The 19575-nt window shown below is 37.6% G+C and overlaps 1 protein-coding gene across 4 annotated transcripts in view; it reads left to right on the forward strand.

The window, feature by feature from the left end:
* ptpn11b (protein tyrosine phosphatase non-receptor type 11b) overlaps positions 1-19575 on the forward strand; it is a 34758-nt gene that overhangs the window by 10905 nt on the left and 4278 nt on the right. For 3 of the 4 annotated variants that reach the window (XM_067527572.1, XM_067527571.1, XM_067527574.1), the window contains exons 2-13: positions 2278-2400; positions 9923-10117; positions 12352-12544; positions 12711-12830; positions 12981-13094; positions 15211-15307; positions 15501-15580; positions 15938-16093; positions 17107-17238; positions 17732-17886; positions 19157-19224; positions 19336-19487. In XM_067527572.1, the coding sequence (XP_067383673.1) occupies positions 2278-2400; positions 9923-10117; positions 12352-12544; positions 12711-12830; positions 12981-13094; positions 15211-15307; positions 15501-15580; positions 15938-16093; positions 17107-17238; positions 17732-17886; positions 19157-19224; positions 19336-19487 (1585 nt within the window). The remainder of the gene's footprint in view (positions 1-2277; positions 2401-9922; positions 10118-12351; positions 12545-12710; positions 12831-12980; positions 13095-15210; positions 15308-15500; positions 15581-15937; positions 16094-17106; positions 17239-17731; positions 17887-19156; positions 19225-19335; positions 19488-19575) is intronic. The other variant, XM_067527573.1, reaches the window with a different exon arrangement.

Raw genomic sequence — 19575 nt, forward strand, 5'->3', positions numbered from 1 at the left:
AAAGTAATTAAAACTACATTTAATCGGTTTCTTTTTCAATAATATATTGAATATCTTTCAGTTATTCCGCTATAAAATAGAATCCTAGTTGTGTTTTGAATCACTTAACAGTCCACACACCCCCTTTTTTTTTTTTTTTTATATATATAATGATACAAAGCAGCAGATTTAAGCTAGAACCAGCACAAACAGAAAACCTGTTTAATACATAGAGGCAGCACATAGAAGCCAGATATTTGGGTACACTGCAGTGTTTTAAATTGACTTGCATTATGTTCATGCTGCTTATCAAACAATTGAAATTTAAATTGGCTAACAATGGCACCTGAATTACAAAATAGCTCATTTTGCAGCCAGGTTGTCAAAGGGATGTCAAAGGGAAAATGTCAACATGTTTGTGCCACCAGCCTAGGAACAACCTTATGTATACATATGCCATTTCACGACATGCCATTTCCTCAAACCCCAGAGTCTTGACACATACACACACGAGGCCCTGGATGGCTGATGCTGTCTTGGATTAGCCAGCAATGGCGCACAGTAGTTAGGGAGGTTTAACCCAATGATCCCTACTTAAACATGAGCTCTAAATCCACACAGCTGACACACAGCCATTCACGGGGACATTGCTGCTGAACGCTACCTACTCACGGCTTCTCTGACACTGATATTGTCCTCCACATAATCGACACAGTTTTTAATCAACACTCCAGCTCTGGTTTATGTCTTGCAACTGTTTGTGAATAATAATTATGGTTTGTGCTAGATAAGTTGCAGTATTAATAATAGTGCACAACCCAGATAATCAGTCAACATACCTGAGAAGTGGATGGAATAAATATTTGCGTGTGGTGTTTTGCAACAGAGGAAGTAACGTGTAATTATTAGCTTTGGCTTTGCCGTGCTATAAACCTGAGTGTACTTCCCTGTCAAACCAGGACAGAACATACGCTTTGTATGTATTTACCAGTTTGTCACGGAACCAGTGTGTGGTCCTTATTTTTTTTTTTATATCAGGTGAAGAAAGACGTACACTAAGACCTGACGCATCACTAGGGTCATTTTAACATGTTGTTTTAAATGATCTATAGAAAGGAGCGGAAATGTGACTGAATACAAATTTCTTTGGTTCCATTTTAGCCCCACAACTGATGCAAGCAGTCATGTATTGTTTACTTTTCTTTTTTTTTATTTTTTTTTTTTTTTAACTCTTTTTAAAGTCAGATAGCAGTATCTGATATAATACAGAATAGCTTAAAAATTATGAATGAATTATATATATATATATATATATATATATATATATTATATACCACAACAACTGAACATGTTGAAAAATATTTACATCCTAGTTCAGTTAAAATTTTAACAAAACTAAAGATTTATTGGCAGAAACTGCATCTGCTGCTGATCTATAATAAATTCAGCAAAATGTTACATCAGCCCAGTGATAAACCTCATGTTAAAGCTACAATAGCACACTTCTCTACCCATGGGTTGTTTTAAAGGGTAAAAGTGAATATCTCTGAACACTTTAACAGCACCTCTCCACGATAAGATAAGTTATGGGGCGTATGTCTACTAAAAATAATATTTGTATTAACTGTCTTCCTGAATGTGTGTTGCCAAAGACTGAATGTTCAACAACTGCTTGAAGTGACCTGTGTCTCTAATGTAGAGAACCATTAAAAGTCGACCTCTTACTGGACTGTATATCAAACTTGAATGACGTCTAAGCAGCTTTGCCCAAACCACAAACCAACTTAACAGAGTCGACATTTATTGATCGGCGAAGCACCAAACATACAGGCTAAAGAAATAGTCAAGAAAACCTTTTTTTTAACAGAGCTATAAACACACAATAGCAGAGAAAATTGCCTCAAACCACCAGTTTTGTTTTAAGTGGTAATAAACGTTGTCAATGTTTTTGTTTGTACACATACAGAGAGAAGCCAGTTTTATGATACACAAATTAGGTACAATACATGTCATGACTAACGCATAAGAGATATGTCAAAAGGCTCCTACTGGTTTGCACGTAAATAGCTCTCTAACATGTAGAGCAGTGAAGCTAAAATTTGTAGTCAGATCGCAGAACGGACATTTCTGACTGAAACAGAATTTTTACAAAGAGCTGTAATGTAGGGTTTTGAACTCTGGTGTGTTTGGGCTTTTGTTGTGTCCATTGAAAGAGGCAATGGGATGATTAAAACACAGATTTCAATTCGTCAATTTGGTTCAGGCTTCTCTCACACATGTTTCTCCTCTACTTTTTAGGTGGTTCCACCCTAACATCACCGGAATCGAGGCAGAGAATCTCCTGTTGACCCGGGGTGTCCACGGCAGTTTCCTGGCCCGGCCCAGCAAGAGCAATCCAGGGGATTTCACCCTGTCTGTGAGGTAGGTCTTAGGCTTGCATCATCTTTACATACATCAATATCAAGTACTTTTAAAATATTACAAGCAATGAAAACTTCAGAGGCTCATTCCTGAAGATAGTTCTGTCACCACTGATTTAGCTAGTTATTAGTCAGAGTGAGCAGTGACCGTACAGTTTTAGATAATGTGAAAAGCTAACCATTGAGGAACTTGGAAAGTCTCCAAAATTCCTTCCCTTGGGTCAACAAGTGATATAACATTTTGTCTGCGAGTGAATCGGTCCATTTAAACAGAAGTTAGTTTGTATGTGTGTGTATTTCTAGGAATACGTTAGACAACACAACTGGAAAGTGTGATTTAGTAACATTTTGACAAACACATCAGAAAATCCTAATTTGGGCCAAAAGTTTGAGCAGTGTTGAGACAGACAAGCGAAGCCTAGTGTAATACCCTGCGAAACCCTGTCAATCATGCTTCAAAACATACCTCTCTTAATCTTTTAACTGGAAACCCTGGTATGTTGCAGAAAATGTGAAAGTAGGATGCAGTACTACACGGTGAAACAGAGAGCTGGAAACAAACTGTGATAGAAGGAAAGAGCCTTTCAAGACCTGCTCTTCCTTGCAACGGAGGCTTTTAAGAGGTGCATCAGTTGGCCAAACTCCTGGAAGAAACACATTTGTTACTCTGTGACTGTAACTGGCATGGCAACATAGGAAGAGAGAAGCTGTGTGTGTTTGAGTGTGTGGTTGTGTACATGTGAAAGGGAGAAAGAGACAGACAGAGGGGGAGTAGACAGGAAGCAGCATTTCAGTAATGTTTAAGAGTGACAGAACTGTTAAGGCTTTGACCTTAAGTCCCTGTGATGTGTTTTTCTTCGTTTTTCTACACACCACAGGAAGGTTGGTGGGGTGAGTTGTAATGACAGTTTGTGGTTGTGACAGACCTAAACACACACGCTGAGGTCAAGTGGACAGTGTAATGAACCACACCGCCTGCTGCTAGAGGAAGCAGGTCACTTTGAACTAAGAAGGAAGGAAACAGAGTTTATATTAAAGTGAGACTATCAGAAATAAAACACTCTCTATCAGAAAGGAAAACTTGTATTTATGAGAAATAAAGTTTCATTTCTTGAAAACCCAGCGGGTTGACTGATACAGCTCTTTACAGTCTGACGTGACCATTAGCTTTGTCACATCATTGATCACCACAGGGTCTTCTTATCTTATCTTATATTATAAAAATTACATAAATGTTCATGTGACTGTGGAGGTTATACTGTGCCAAAACTATTGAAGTACACGTTTTACTTATGTACAAGTACTTGAGACAAGCATTAGTAAATTGTTATTGTGTGTGTGCGTGTGTGTTTGTTCGAAATCCTTGCTACTTTAAAAACATTGAAAGTGACAGACGGACTGTCGTGTAGCTCTGAACATGGGATTGTAACTTGAAAGTTCTGTTTTTCAGGAAATTGGGTTGGAATTGAGTCAATTTGTATGCAATGTTTAAATGAAAAATATGTATGTATATAAAAATGGAATATGCTGAAGGTAGTTATTATAGCTATAGAAGGTATTTTTAACGGGAATATACTCTAACACACTCTTTATGTCTCTTCAAACACACGGTGTTTTTTCAGAACAGAGGAAAGGCTAATTAGCTAGTCATTAGCCAGGTTTTGTCTTACCAAGGCCATTATTAGTGAGACAGTAACTGTGAATGTTCAGATTGTAATGGATGGCTGAGGGACTCTGTTGGCCCCCTCTCTTTTTGTCTTATCTTCGTTTCTCTGCCTCTCCACTTCTTATCTCCACCACCTCTCCTCGTCTCTGCTCCACAAGGTGAACACAAGAAGGAGGGGTCAGGCTGAGCTGCTGTTCAAAACTGTCTGAAGTCTGAGACGCTAATGAGAGCTTTTTGTGAGTGTTGAAAATGTAATCAATTTGGAGTTTCATGAAACTCAAAGACGGGGAAAGAGAAAAGTTTGCTGGTTTGAAAAAAAAAAAAAAAGTTTGGCCTTAATTTATATCCATGTCTAACTTTATAAGGAGAGAAGTCTGGTCGAGTTTCTCCCATCATTTTTCATGCTCTTTATACACTCTAAACACCCTGAGGAGGATTTTTAAGGGCAATCTTAAGAGGGAATTTTGTAGGGCAAATTACTACGGAGAGCAAATGGATTTTCTTCTAGCCTGTGTGTTATATAATGCTGTGATTTACTTAGATGTGTTTCCACTACAGCCAGGCTATTTATAGGTTAAAGTAAAGGACTATTTCACTACCATTATTGTTGATGTCAAGGTAATTTGTAAATGGAAACTACATTAACAACTTTCAAGTCTTTTTTGCTAAATGTTTTAAAAGGCTTTTTTTCTGTCTTGGATATAAATGTTGCATTCAAACACCCATGCCATGACATGACCCATTTTAACACCCTCGAGTAATGGTCTCATTGAGTGTTGGTTAATCTGCATGTCAACAAAGACAAGGATGCAAGCACCCTAACTATAGCGTGCAAATGTCTGTGTTTCTGGTTTCCTGACACATGCAAACATCGTTGACCTATTGCAGGTACCATAAACAATACACCATGGCTGAACAATGGGTGCTTTTTACTGTTGGGAAGAGTCTGTTGAAACTCGTAAACAAACTAAATGTACAGTATTCTTTGCAATGCCAAGAGCTAGCTACTGTTAAGAACGATTAATTGCAATTGAAACTGGGGCATTAGACACTAAGTGAATATGAAGTAAAGTCTATAGTCTGCACTTTCTACGGTGATTGTCTACACTGAGTACATAGGTTCTGCATTCTTATTTAGATTTGCTCAATCTGAATAAGAATTTGAATAAGAATCTGCCCTGCGTATTTTGTAAACGCATAAAATGTGTTATAAAGAGCTATGTGAAAATATTATGGGGGTGAGTCATACATTTTTAAATTCCCCTTTATAACTAAACATTTCTAAAGATTATGTGTTTCTTTTGTATATTGGCAACAGTTGCTGTTACTTGCTTTGTACAAAAAGTAGCCGTTGTTTACCTGTTGTTCTGCAGCATTTAGTTCTAGTTGTCCATTGTAGAAGTCATGTTGATCCATATTGTTTAATTTTATTCATCATCTGAGATATATTGTGGCTGAGAAAATAGAGGTTCAAAACTTGCTTTCACTTGGACTTCATTAATGCATTTCTTATTCTACAACATCAGGATAAACTCTTGAGACTCAAACACTGACCTGACATAACATCTGAAACTTTCTGGCAAATTTTAGCCTGCCTCCTCCAAGAAGTTAGGTTAAAACCCAGTGTTGCAGCCTGTAGAGTTGCAAAGAAATTGAAATGGAGGCTAAAATTTTATCAACCTTAATTTCATAAGTAAACTGGAAGTGGTAAAAGGGATTTCTCAGTGGCTTAAGGGTGTATTGAGTGAAAAATATTGCTTGGGATAGCTTCAGGGCAAAACAGGCAATAATTTATAAATTCGAAGTTTTGCACATTCATATTCTTTTGCGTTGGGCTTTTATGCTCTTATTTTTTGAGCAGCATATTTCCCAGTTGTTTACGTTTCTGTACTTCAACTTATCAATGCATAGTTAGCTCAGTCATATAGATCTTCAGTAAATACTACTAATACTCGCTGTTGTGCAGGTTTTACTACTCTGGCTAAAATGTGTGGGTACAGTTACCCTGCATGTACATGTCCTGTGTTCTGTCTAGAGGCACAGTGATGTGATGTGATGCATGTTGTGCTTCTGCTCAACTGGTCCTACTAATTTAAGCCAACACATCAGAGAATTCAGTGTGTCCTGCATGAATTTCAGCTTTTAAATTACCTTCAAATTAAATACATTTTTCCATATACAGTACACTAGGTTATTCACTAGGTGTTGCTGAATATTGATGTATTTAGGTTTTAGCTTATTGTAAAATTAATATTTGTATTTGCTGTGTTTGAATTAATGTGTCACAACAATTCATCAACCCTCCTCACAGACAGACACTGTTTTGTTGCTGAAATTATTATACAGGATGTTGGTGAGAACTGATTTGTAGTTGAAAAGCTTTTTGTTAGGAATGAGGAACAGTGTACTTCTCATAGATGTACTGTAATTTCATATTACATCTTTAATTGTTAAAGGTCCAAGGGGCCATGTTGGTAAAGTGAGAACAAGTGAGACAATGCACAGTTAGTTTTTTTGTTTTGTTTTTTTTTTTTTCCTTCCCCAGTAAACAAGATGGGTGTGCTCCAAACCAAGCTGGTAGCATTGCTGGTTTGTACACGATGTGCGTGTTTAACATAATTCGGCACGTGACATTTGTTCCGTCCTGAAATCGTGGTAAATAAAACAAGACATAGAGACTGAGAGAATAACAAAATGATAAACATAACATGTATGTTGTATTTTGCTTGGCAACACCAAACCACAAAAACAAGATACTTAAAATAGAACCATTCGTTTAAGCTTGAATATGTATTTCTGAACTGTGAAAAACTTGTGTGGCATTAAATAGGCCATTGAACATCACATTTGACGTGGTGCTGGTCTGGGCCCTGTACCGTAAAGTAAGATTAGTGGGGTATCCCAAACGGTCAGATGTTTTTAAAATTTTTATTTTGCATCACATAATTAGTTTCTTCATAATCAGACAAGGGGAAACTTTCTCAATAATGTATTAATAATCCATTTTTTTGTAGGGTCTATTCTGAGTATCTTTACGTTTTTATTATTCTATTGTAAATATGTGATCATACGGTATTGTTTTGCATCTCATCACCATAGCATTTAAAGGAACACAGCAGATTGTTTAAATATTTTATTTATGTTGAGTGTTTCTTTCACTTTTAGTAGTTGCTTCATGGGTTGGTGTTGCAGTGTGATGCACCCTTGTCAGACCTTTGCAAATGATCTTGCACCTCCAGGCAGTGCCATGTAGGAAATGTCATATCCTCTGGATTCACATCTTAGTTAGCACCAATTTGGAGTGCGATGACGTGTACATAGATTCAGTTTTAGTATATGTATGTAGAGTATCACGATCATGTGTTTCTGTCATTTTGATTTGCTATGATTTAGCAGGTTTGGGTGATCAGTGGATATCACTTATGACACACTTGGTCTGTGCAAAATTGTGAATATTGATGAATGGCTGCTCATACAGTGCTTTTATCCAAAGCACTTTACAATACTGCTTCTCATTCACCCATTCACACACACTGGTGGTGGTGGGGTTCAGTGTCTTGCCCAAGGACAATTTGGCACATAGCCGGGACCGGGGATGGAGCCACTGACCCTGTGGTCCACAGACGAATGTTTCACCAACTTAACTACAGCTGTACAGTGTACATATTTATAATCTACCCATGGTGAGATTTAGCTCTTTGTTAGTCAATCATGGTGATTTCTATGCTTGGTTGCATTTTTGTGTTTTATGCATTATTATAGAGAGGTTATGGTACTGTGTTAAGCCATCTTTTCAAAGCTATAAAAACATCAAGATCATTTTTTCCCCCCTAAAGTCTGCTTATATAGTGCTTTTATCCATAGAGCTTTGCAATGTTGCTTCGCATTCACCCGATCACATACAGATGACAGCAGCTCATCTGCTCTTCCAGTTTGCAGAGTTGAACTAGATTTCCATAGACATCTATTATGGCCTTAGAGGGGTTTTGTATGTTTACTAGTAGAATAAAAATTATTTCACTTTGGTGCTACTGGAAACATAAAGACTGGTGAAACAAAATAACCTTTTTATTGTGAATCTAGCCACCAATTAAGGGTTTTTGTGGATAGTTATTTTTTCTATACAGTATGTACTAAATGTTTATCCACAGTGCACAGAGAAAAGCTGAAACTATATATACATTCACTACACTGGACACTGGTTTAGTGAGTTGTATATTAATGACCTATTATGCAGGCTGTCTTATAGTTGATAAATTAGTTATAAGGAGACCCACGCAATAATTTATGCGGTGTATTCAGTCGGTATCACTAAAAAGCAGCCAATTACTCTTGGAGAAAGAAACTGAAAATCACGTTAAACATTTTCATGCTTTGGAAAACGTTGCAGTAGGGATGAGGCTGATGTGGCCCCTGTGTACTCTTACTGTAATGAAGACTGCATATTGTTCTAAAATTCATAAAGATTATCAGTAACTTAGAGAGGCAGAACAGGGAATTAAATGAAAATCTAATAGGATGTGTTTGGCTCATTCCAGACTTAATGGCGTTAAACTCCGGTAGAAAAAGGGGGCTTTGGTCTGAGAGTTGAGGGGCCTTTAACAGGGCCAGAGACTCATGGCACTCTGCCAATAGCTGCTAATAGAGCCATAAAGCAATTACCAGGAAACACAGAGAGGGATGGAGGGAGAGAGATGGATTATGGGACAGTTAAATACAAGAATGGAGAAAAGGATTTACAGTATGAGTAAGGATGGAGTGTACGGATATAACAAATGTGAAATTCATGAGGACAACAAGGAAAGTGATGGAGGGAAATATGATATGATCATCAGCTGATAATCAGTTTGCAGAGAGAGAGAGACACGCACAGATCCGATAGGAAGGTACTGGCTGCCTGGCTAACCCCCATATGCTAAAACTCTGTGTGTGCGTGTCATCAATGTTTATAGGATGTTTAGTTTATCTCTGCATAAGAAACATGTTAGCTGGGGAAGCTGCTGGGGATGGAAAATGGTAAACAAGTGCATTTAACAGTTGAGCTGTTGAGCCTCAGCTCGTACCTTACTTGCTTTTGGGCACATATAAGTAGAACTGTGTTGGTGTACATGTATGCGCATATGCACGCACCTATTCAAACCAGCCAGAGGACTTTGAATATGCAAAGTGGCACCAAATGTTTACTGGCTTATCAGTCTTTGAGCTTGGCAGCTGCATGCATTTCTGTTCTACTGTTCTACACTCACGATACAGCCTTCCTCCAAATACAATAGATATGAAAATTACAGAAAATTAAAAAAGGGAGGATCCCCTGTGAGGAGATTTATTTTGTTTATAGTAGTCAAAGTGCTATTCAAAGTAATATTCTGTGTGACAATAAAATGAATTAATATTTTTTTGAGTGTGAGGCTTTTTTTTATTTGCATCAGTTTTTCTGTTTGTGGCTTAGTTTACCATTACAGTGTTGGTACATATTGGAAAGGTCAGTGTTACTTACAATATATATTTTTGCTATGGACAGAATTATAGACAAAATTAGAAGACAGAAAATATGCCACCACACTTATAAAATTGCCTTGAAATGAGAGCAGATGGCCTGATGAGCTGTACAACAAAGTGTGCATAGTCTTGATTTTGTATGTGTGAGCATATATTCTATAAACGTGTGTGGGTGGCTGTTTGTGTGTGTGTGTGAGTGAGTGAGTTCAGCGTTTAAATGTCTGCAGGGTGCAAGCAAATGCGATAAATACAAACAAGAAAACGCTGAGTGCTTCTTTGGAGCCAGTCCACTTCTGTTTACATGTATGATAATTAAGTTAGTGACTGAATTCCCTCTGTGCTTTTTTTTCCCTCCCAGGCGAAACGATGAGGTGACGCACATTAAGATTCAGAACTCGGGTGACTACTACGACCTGTATGGGGGCGAGAAATTTGCTACGCTGGCTGAGCTGGTGCAGTATTACACTGAACAACAGGATCTACTGCGTGAAAGGAACGGCCATGTGATTGAGCTCAAATACCCACTCAACTGCAAGGACCCCACTTCTGAGAGGTGCCAGCAAACACTGACACTAATTGCTACTAGTAGAAATAGGCTGTAGGCTGTACAAACATAAGGCCAAGCTCTGCTGTATGTGGACGAATACATGAAGATGGACATAAATATACATGTCCAAGGTCACTTCACTACACTGGTATTATGTGTATTTGTATACTCATTAAAACTCTATGAAAGTTTCTCCCTTACCACAAACAGTTATTCTTCCAGCCTCAGGGCTGTCAGACCATAAAGCCTCATCCTGCTGTTAGAAGCAGCTAACCCACCTGAGAAATGTTAATAGTTTACCGTTCAGTGCACTGTATCCTGTTTTTAGCCTTAAATGCTGTTTACGCGGCATTTTCACCCTGCAGAGAACAGAGCTAGGGGCAAAAGTTTGAGACCTTGTCATTTGCTGAATTTGATTTCAGGCATGACACCAGTTATGTTTAAGATTATACTTTAAAATTCATTTTAAAGCATCATCATCATGCATTTCAAGCTTTTAGAGCCTACAGGCAGTTTTGAGATCAGGGGAAAGCCACTAATGCCAGATAAAAGCACAGTTGGGGCTTAGTGATATGGCAAAAATTAACATAATTAACAAGAATATTTTTTTTCTTATGGATGCATATTACTGCATGACAAATCATAAAGTTATGATGAGTTATGTTTAATGCAGCAATCGTTCTACTGTTATGGTGTACAATGGAAATGTAACACACAAACTTCCTTTTTCACCTTCTGGTGCTTAAGCTGCTAAATATGTTCACATGCTATTTGTTTACTTTGCCAACTGTATGGTGAAGGCTACGCCACGTACATTTGATTCATCAGAACTCAGCTGCTGGAAAGAACTTTGATGAGTAGGGAGAGTGACCCAAACAGTAAAGTTGCTGGCCAAAAAAACAAAATAAGAGCTGAAAGATAACACACATCGTAAAGCTACAGACAACTGCAGATGGGTGATAATTTTATGTTTTATTGGTACATGTGACAATTCTTAAAGAGAGACTGCATTTAGATGCACTTCAGTAACCAAGTTACACATATTTGTTTGATCCAGTATTGAGGCATTTTAAACCTGTACTTTACAATATATGCAGTTTCACTTTGCTCCTGTAGACCATAATAATCAATCATTGCACAGGCTGAAATATGCAGAAGAGAATTTCCCTTTGGTTCATGAATTATCAACCAACACATGTATGTGTTTACACATAATTTGTATAGAGGGGATAATGTGTTATGTACAAACATTCCCACTTATGCATTTTACATCAACATGCATAAATGGTGGCAAATGCGTTTTTAAACAAGCTAAGTGGGGGATGATGCTGTCTTTATTTATACTCAAGTATCCATACGCCGTTTTCCTCATATACACAGATTGGACACAGATATGCACTTCATCACACCTACACACGTCCTTTAAAATGGTAGACAACAGCTGCTGTCCTAATGCCAAGAATCCATGCATGCACATAAACACACAGTACAGGAAGCATTTTGGAAAACCATGTTTATGTCGACATTGCAAAGATCATCATGCTGAGCAAGTTGTGTACATTCACTTTTTTACACAACTGCACATTGCAATGTCTATATCTTAGTTTCATTTTAGGCCTAAGAAGTACTTGTGGTTTTGGCTTATGTGGTTTTTTCCATTCTACATACATCTAAATGTTAGAGCCACCTACATGTTTGTGCTTACCACACAGGAAAAAAAATACAGACATGCAGGTTTTTCATCAGCGAGTGAATGAGGCTGAAGTAATATAAGATAATTTTACATTGTGGAGTAGGTGTATATGCTCACAATGCAAAGAGAGGCATTAAGTTAAACCCTTAAGGTACAATATAGAACTTTTTTTCCATTGAAGCAGGAAGCATAATGCTAGAACCTCCCCCACATTTGGTCAAGTTTTTCACAGTTGAATTCACTTGTTTTGATTATTCATCCATCTTGAAACCACATGTAGCCTGAACCATGAAGCTGATCTTTATCATCTTCACAAATGTTTGCTGTTTTTTATCAAGTCTGCAAAGTTAATTTTAAGATGGAGCAACTCAGGCACGTAAAGCACATGAAGCATGGATCTAGTAATACTACTGCACAGGATTTGAAAATGGTGGCAATCGAGGAATTCAAACAAACCATAAGATACCATCTTTGAATTTGTTACTGAATACTGTTTTGTTAAATTATTTTCTGGTTTAACACAGTCTGTTCTTTAATGCTCCTCCAGGTGGTACCATGGGCACCTCTCTGGGCGAGATGCAGAGAAACTGCTAACAGAAAAAGGGAAGCCTGGCAGTTTTCTGGTACGAGAGAGCCAAAGCAAACCAGGTGACTTTGTCCTCTCAGTTCTCACAAATGAGGAAAAACATGAGAATGTGGACCGCAAGACTAAGGTTACCCATGTGATGATACGATACCAGGTGAGGATCCGCAATTCAGGTCTAAATACACACACACTTGACTTGATCATATTTAGCCGGACTAAGACAGCCTGGAGTTCACAGTTGTTGGTCATGATTCATGGAGTTTTTGCAATACAGGAACTTCTCATTCTTGTGTATTTGAAGTATTAATGTTTGACTCCAGCAGGATGGTAAGTATGACGTGGGTGGAGGTGAAAGGTTTGACACTTTGGCTGACCTGGTGGAGCACTACAAGAAGAACCCCATGGTGGAAAAAAGTGGCATAGTAGTGCACCTCAAACAGGTAAGGAACAAAAATGTAATGGATAAAACAAATAAAAAGGATCCAATATTTTGCATACAGTTCCTTGAAGTCATGGGAGAATGCTTATTAATTCAAACCGCATAAAAATATGCCACATAGTAGTTTTGTTCTGTTCGTGATTTCCGACAGCCATTTAACGCCACAAGGATAAATGCAGCCAACATTGAGAATCGGGTACGAGAGCTCAACAAAGTAGCAGACAACTCAGAGAAGCCCAAACAAGGATTCTGGGAAGAATTTGAGGTACGTAGCCTAAAAACTGTTATATTTGAGAGATTGCTTTCAATCACAATTTTAAACTAAACAGGTTATGATACCTAAATGTTTTGTTGAGCAAGATAATCTTCTCAAATAAGCACCACTTAAATAAAATTGCCAGAAATTAAAAGCAATTGTTAGACTATAAACAACACCACGATTGCATGATTTCCTCACCACCACAATATTTCTAATGTGTAATTTACTGTAGCACACGAACACCCTGCAAAAAAAGTCGTTCCTCTTAGCGTGACCTGATATAGTCAGTGATGGCAAGTATTAACTCAACAAAGCCCTAAAGGCAGACTTGTGAATAGACGAGTCTTCGTGTTCAACGTGATGATGTTTAATGACCCTGCAATCTCTGTAGTCTCATTTAGCCACTTTTTTTATTTATTTTTTTTTAAGAATACGTAAGCACTCAAATAAACAACAGAATCACAAGTGTGGTGATTACTTACAAATTTTATGTCACAGAATAAAACATGAAAATCTCCACCTTGTGTTAACTACATATCATTATTTCGGTTATTAAATGAAACAAAAACCTATCGATATTTGAGTCGAAAGAAAATACAACCCATCTGCAAAAAATACTAACCCATTTGTGAATCAGTATGTGTGATACATAATTGCAAAGATTTTAGTGTAAATAGGTTTAAGCCACATTTATGCGATTAGAAAGTGGTTTTAATGCTACAGAATTAGAATAAATATGTAGCATTTTCCTTAACAATAATTTGTCAAATAAATGTGATTTAAAATGTCATCTTGTCATAAGCTGTCCCTAATGTCTATAATTACTTATCTCTTTTATATCAGTTTGTGCAGGCTTAAAACTGTTTCCACTGAGTTACTTGTTTTCTGGGGTATTAAGGGAAATTCACATTTATATATGTCATCCTTTCAAGGAATTGTTGACTGAAGCCTCTCCTATGGCAGAAACATCGAAAAATAATGTTATTGTTTGTGTCATTTTAATACAAATTGCAGGTCAGAAATAAGTATAATGTTTATTGTTTTAAGACACATTGGACTTTTTTTTGTTTGTTTTTTTTCATGTAATTTATTAGTACAATTTGTTGATGCTTGGTTTTACACAAGTTAGTGAAATAAATAAATAAATTAAATTAATTTACATTTTCTTACTGGGTAATGACATTTCTCAGTGCTTTACAGATGAGCTGATGCCTATAATACAAAAACCTTATGATAAAGTAAGTGAACACAATAAAAGAAAATGGCTATAAAATATTAAAATCTCAAATGCTGAGCTAAAAATCCAATGTAGTCTACAGAGTGACTGCACCAGTGACTCAGCGCAAAAAAAAAGTTTGTCCTGCCTTTTGGAACAGCCAAAGGCCTTGTGCCTGAGGGGCTCTACTGGTTCATAAGCCAAAAGCATATGAGACAAGAAAGTTGGTTCATATTCTGGAGTGCTTTAAAAAAACAAAACAATTTAAAATCAATACAGAAACTGACAGATAACTGCGTTATTTCCTTTTTGGTCAGTCGTCCTGTCTGGACATGCGTAAAAGCACAGTAACTTGATGTACATTAAAGCAGTTATGGTGACGAGCAAGAAAGAACTAGATAACAAGATGTGGTTTCTAATGCATTTGAGGGAGGTTTGAGAGAATCGAATTATTTTTCTCTCTCTGAGCACGTAACTAAAGTTTCAGTCCTAGTTTAGCTGTAATAAGATGATAACTCTTTTCACACAAGTTTTTAAATACTTCATCTTCTAAGGTGAAGTGTGCAATGTAGGAGATGTAACATGATAATACATACTACAGTACATAAACACTTCTTATGCTATATTATACTTGGGGAATCAAATCGAAATTCAAATAGTTTCAGTCATTACTGCCAAATTGCATATCAGCAATTTGAAGGGAACTTTAAGCTGAATTCTCTCAAATGTACAATCTGAGTATTGAAAGTATCAAAAAGGTTTTCATGTTCACTCAAGGACTGTTTATAAATGAGTTTTAAATTGTGCTAGTGTATATGCCTTTGTTTGGAACTTCCTGAAACTCTTTCTTATAAAAACATCAAATGATCCTCTCCGTCTCCCTTGTCTTTTGTCATGAACTATCAGGTACTTCAGCAGCAAGAGTGCAAATTGCTGTATCCCCGGAAAGAAGGCCAGAAGCCAGAAAACAAGAGTAAAAACCGATACAAGAATATCCTCCCCTGTAAGTCTCACAACATGCCATTTCCTGTCTCTCCAACTTCCTGTGGAAATAGTGACACAAGTAGACAACAGAAGATGTAGAGACCTCAGCGGAGAGTCAGTTTTAATTTGATAAGACATTACATTTCGAGGGTAATCTCAGGAAACTGTTGACATTTTGTTGTGCATTAATAACAGTTTGACATTGTTTTCAGTTGACACAACTCGTGTTGTAATAAGGGAAACAGATCCAGATGCTCCTGGTTCAGATTACATCAATGCCAACTACATTAGGGTGAGTCTTTTTTTTAGCATTACACAAGACCATACAACTTGATTAAATAAGAGTAATATACATCAACCATCCAAACCTCAATTTGTTTGAAAGGGAGGTTCACTGTAATTAAAGTGATTGTAGTTGTCTTTTTTTCCAAATCCACTGGCCATTTACAATAATTTATATTTTATAATAATAAAATATAAATTATTGTAAATGGCCAGTGTTTGCTACAGTACAGGAAACATTTGGTGTGTATCTGTATCTTTATCAACTGGTTGTTCATATGGCTTTATTACATTTTCTGTAGGAATACAGATTTATGGTCAGTTTGTCACAGGTTACTTAATTCATAATTTTTTCTGTCATTTACAGAGTATGCATGAAGAGGGACGCCATGTGGAGCAGGGCAAAGTCTTCATTGCCACCCAAGGGTGCCTACAGAATACGGTGATAGACTTTTGGAAGATGGTCTATCAGGAGAATACACATGTCATCGTAATGACTACAAAGGAAATGGAACGAGGGCGGGTGAGCATTAACAATACTATAGTCCATCCGTTCATCCATTCATCATCTATACCAGTTAATTCTGTAAAGGCTTGCTGGGCTGCTGGAGCCTGTTCCAGCTGTCACTGGGTGGTAGTACAGTTCACAGTGCTGCTCGGTATTGTGAAATGTTCTCATTGCATAGATATTAATGTTAAAACGAAAAAGGTGCCTATTGAAAATGAAGTGTTTTTCACTCATCAGACATTTTTCACTTGCTTTCAGTAGCATTTACTTCAAAATGGTCTCTCAGTTGTTCTACTATTGCACTTGTCTGCACTGATTGCTACTGATTGGTTGTAATGATGCAGATCCATGAAATGAGGGTTTTTCTGTGGTTAGACACTTGAGATTTTGGTAATGAGCGCTTTGGAGAAATATTGCAAATTTAAAACCTTAAATGTTAAAAGTCTACCACACTAGTCAAGTGACTAATAGATGGTGCTATCCTGGGCAGATTGATCACAAAGTGCCTAAAGAGCAACGGAAGATAAAAGAACAAAATTAAAACAACAGAGGACTGTGTTTATTCTGGTGCATGTGTCTTATAACTTTAGCCTTTTTTTCAATGGATAATTTGTATTGTCTTATTATGGGCAAAATACTTTTCCAGTCACTTTACAACATCTTCCGAGATCTTTCTAATAATTTGACTTGCAGTAATATTATTGGATTTAATTATACTGATGTTGAAATCTTCATTGCCATCAACCATTTTGTGTTGCACTTTCAGAGGAAAGGCAGCATTTGATGGCATTAACTGATTCTAAGAGACAGAGAGAGCTGGATATGTGTAAAGTGGTAGGGATGATGATGCATTTGTGTGTCAAGTGTGGGGGGAAGAGAGCCAGACTAATACGGATACTATGACATTTAAGCTGATTGGAAAGCCGTTTGAGAAGAGCTGGCTCCCTAGATTATCCAATACCCACCACCCTCCCCCTGCTTTTTCACTTTTCTGTTTTTTTGTTTTGTTTTTTTCTTCTTTCTTTTAGAACAAATGTGTCCGTTACTGGCCAGATCTTCATGCAACTAAGGAGTTTGGGAAGATACTAGTGAGGAACATAGATGAGCGTCCCGCACAAGACTACATCCTTAGAAAACTGGAGGTGACACGTCTGGACCGGGTAGGAAAATCTGTGCCGTCATAGAGAGTGGACCCACTGACCTGGGATTAGATTATCACACATCTCTGACATATACATATACAATATCCAAGTGCAAGCATAAAGCCAATACAGAAGAAACGTTTTAAATGTTAAACCAGTTTTCATGCACTGAATCCAGACACAAAAGCCCTTTGATGCACTGATGTTGTGCTTCTTCAAACCCCAGTGTTTGATTGTCTATAATCACTTTTTCAGTTTATCATAGTTAGTATCTTCCTTGGGAAGTAGAAGACTAAAGCAGACAGTAGTGCATCCATGTTTCTGTACGTAGATGTTCACACACAATGTTAAAGTCAAAGAAACCAGGTTCTCGAAGAAAATTAGGCAATTCTCTTTTTTTAAGGAGTAATATTTAAGGGTTTAGAGAAACTGTAATAATAGTGATAACAGTAATGCATTTACAACTGAACAACTTCAGCTCATCATCTTTTTTGATGGGTTTTTCTTACAGAAGGACCCTCTGAGGTACATCTGGCATTATCAGTACCTGAGCTGGCCAGACCATGGGGTACCCAATGAGCCCGGGGGTGTCCTATGGTTCCTTGAAGAGGTCAACGGCACCCAGAGCACCATTCCAGATACTGGACCCATCATTGTCCACTGCAGGTAGAACAGGAAAGGGGCTGGGGTTAGGCCATAAATGTGCCCGCACAATTCTTCAGCAGAACAACAGTTATTAAAATCCCATCTTGTGTTCGCTCGTCTGCTACACACACGTACATATTCCCCCCCATTACACAGTATTAGTAGAACACTGGGGACATCTGAAAAATCTGGAAATTACAATTACAACATGGTCACGATGTCTTTTAGGAAGCTAAGCACAGTGTGAACATGACAAAATAATAGACTCATTTTTTATCAAGTTAGAACACACTTACAGTATGTGTGCTAGTGCAAACTCACACACACACACACACACACACACACACACACCGACACACACACGTACAGTTCAGGTTTTGTGTTAATTTTTATGCCTTGACCTTTTCTGGGTTTTTCCCATCAAACCAAATCTACCTGTGGGTCACTGCTTGTATTTCTCTTATTTTATTCATTATAGTGTCTCCGTTTCCCATTAGATTTACAGAATTGTGGACACCTAAAACTTAGTTCACTAATGATGAATTTACCTTATGGCTTATGGTTTCAATTAACCACTTGGGTGCGCTATAATTAAAGCTCAACATTATACCCACAGTATGTGTCTGTAACAAGTCTTCACAAAACTTGCAGCTGCATAAATAAACAGGGTACTATAACCAAGTTATGAAATGCTGTGAGCAAATAAGTTTTAAACAATTATATTTTTTAGCGCATTACACTCGTGCTCTTTAGAAAAATTGCGAAGACCTTAGTCAATAAACACTTGTTCATATCTCTTATATATTCTGGTCTTTCTAAATGGTAAATGGCCTCTACATAGGCCTCTATAGCGCTTTTATCAAAGTGCTTTATAATGCTGGGGCTCAGTGTTCAGTCTTTGACACGAATCTAGGACCTGCGATTTTAGTTAGTTGTGCTTCAATGTCTTTCCCCGTACTCACATACATGTACCACTGACATGATGCACTGCCTTCACTGATCCTCCTGCTGATAAATTAGCATTGTTACTGTGGGGAGAATGACGCCAAGTTCTCAGAGATCTAACAGCATTTTACATGTGACGCAACAACAAGGTTACCTAACTGCTTTTGGCAAGTTAAAATTCACAAGCTAATGCTGTCATATTGCTTTGTTTTTGTCATCAGCCCTGTATGTTTACAATAAACTTTCTAAAATCAAATATGCGCTGGCTTCTCCTTGACATTGATGCTTCATTTGTTAAATTTTTAACCTCTACATCATTTGACTCTTTCCTGTATTTTCCCTGCAGTGCAGGCATCGGCAGGACAGGCACCATTATTGTCATTGACATACTGATCGACATTATTAACCGCCAAGGTAAGGAACTTGGAAATAGAAGGGGAAACACTGGACCTTTTGCATTATTTTAATTATTTGTTCTATGTCTGCGTTCATTAATGGATGTTTGTTTAAATCTGTTGATTCCAGGTCTGGATTGTGACATCGACGTTCCTAAGACCATCCAGAGGGTACGGCAGCAGAGGTCGGGAATGGTGCAGACCGAGGCCCAGTATAAGTTCATCTACATGGCTGTGCAGCAGTACATAGACACAGCCCAGAAGAGACTAGAGGAGGAACAGGTACTCTTCTACACTCTTACCATGTGCTATGACAGCTAGAGCAATGAGGCAGACAACAGCATGGCACTCATCTCAGGGCTGTTCCAAT

This window comes from Channa argus, chromosome 13, assembly GCF_033026475.1.
Source record: "Channa argus isolate prfri chromosome 13, Channa argus male v1.0, whole genome shotgun sequence".
Classification (NCBI taxonomy): domain Eukaryota; kingdom Metazoa; phylum Chordata; class Actinopteri; order Anabantiformes; family Channidae; genus Channa; species Channa argus.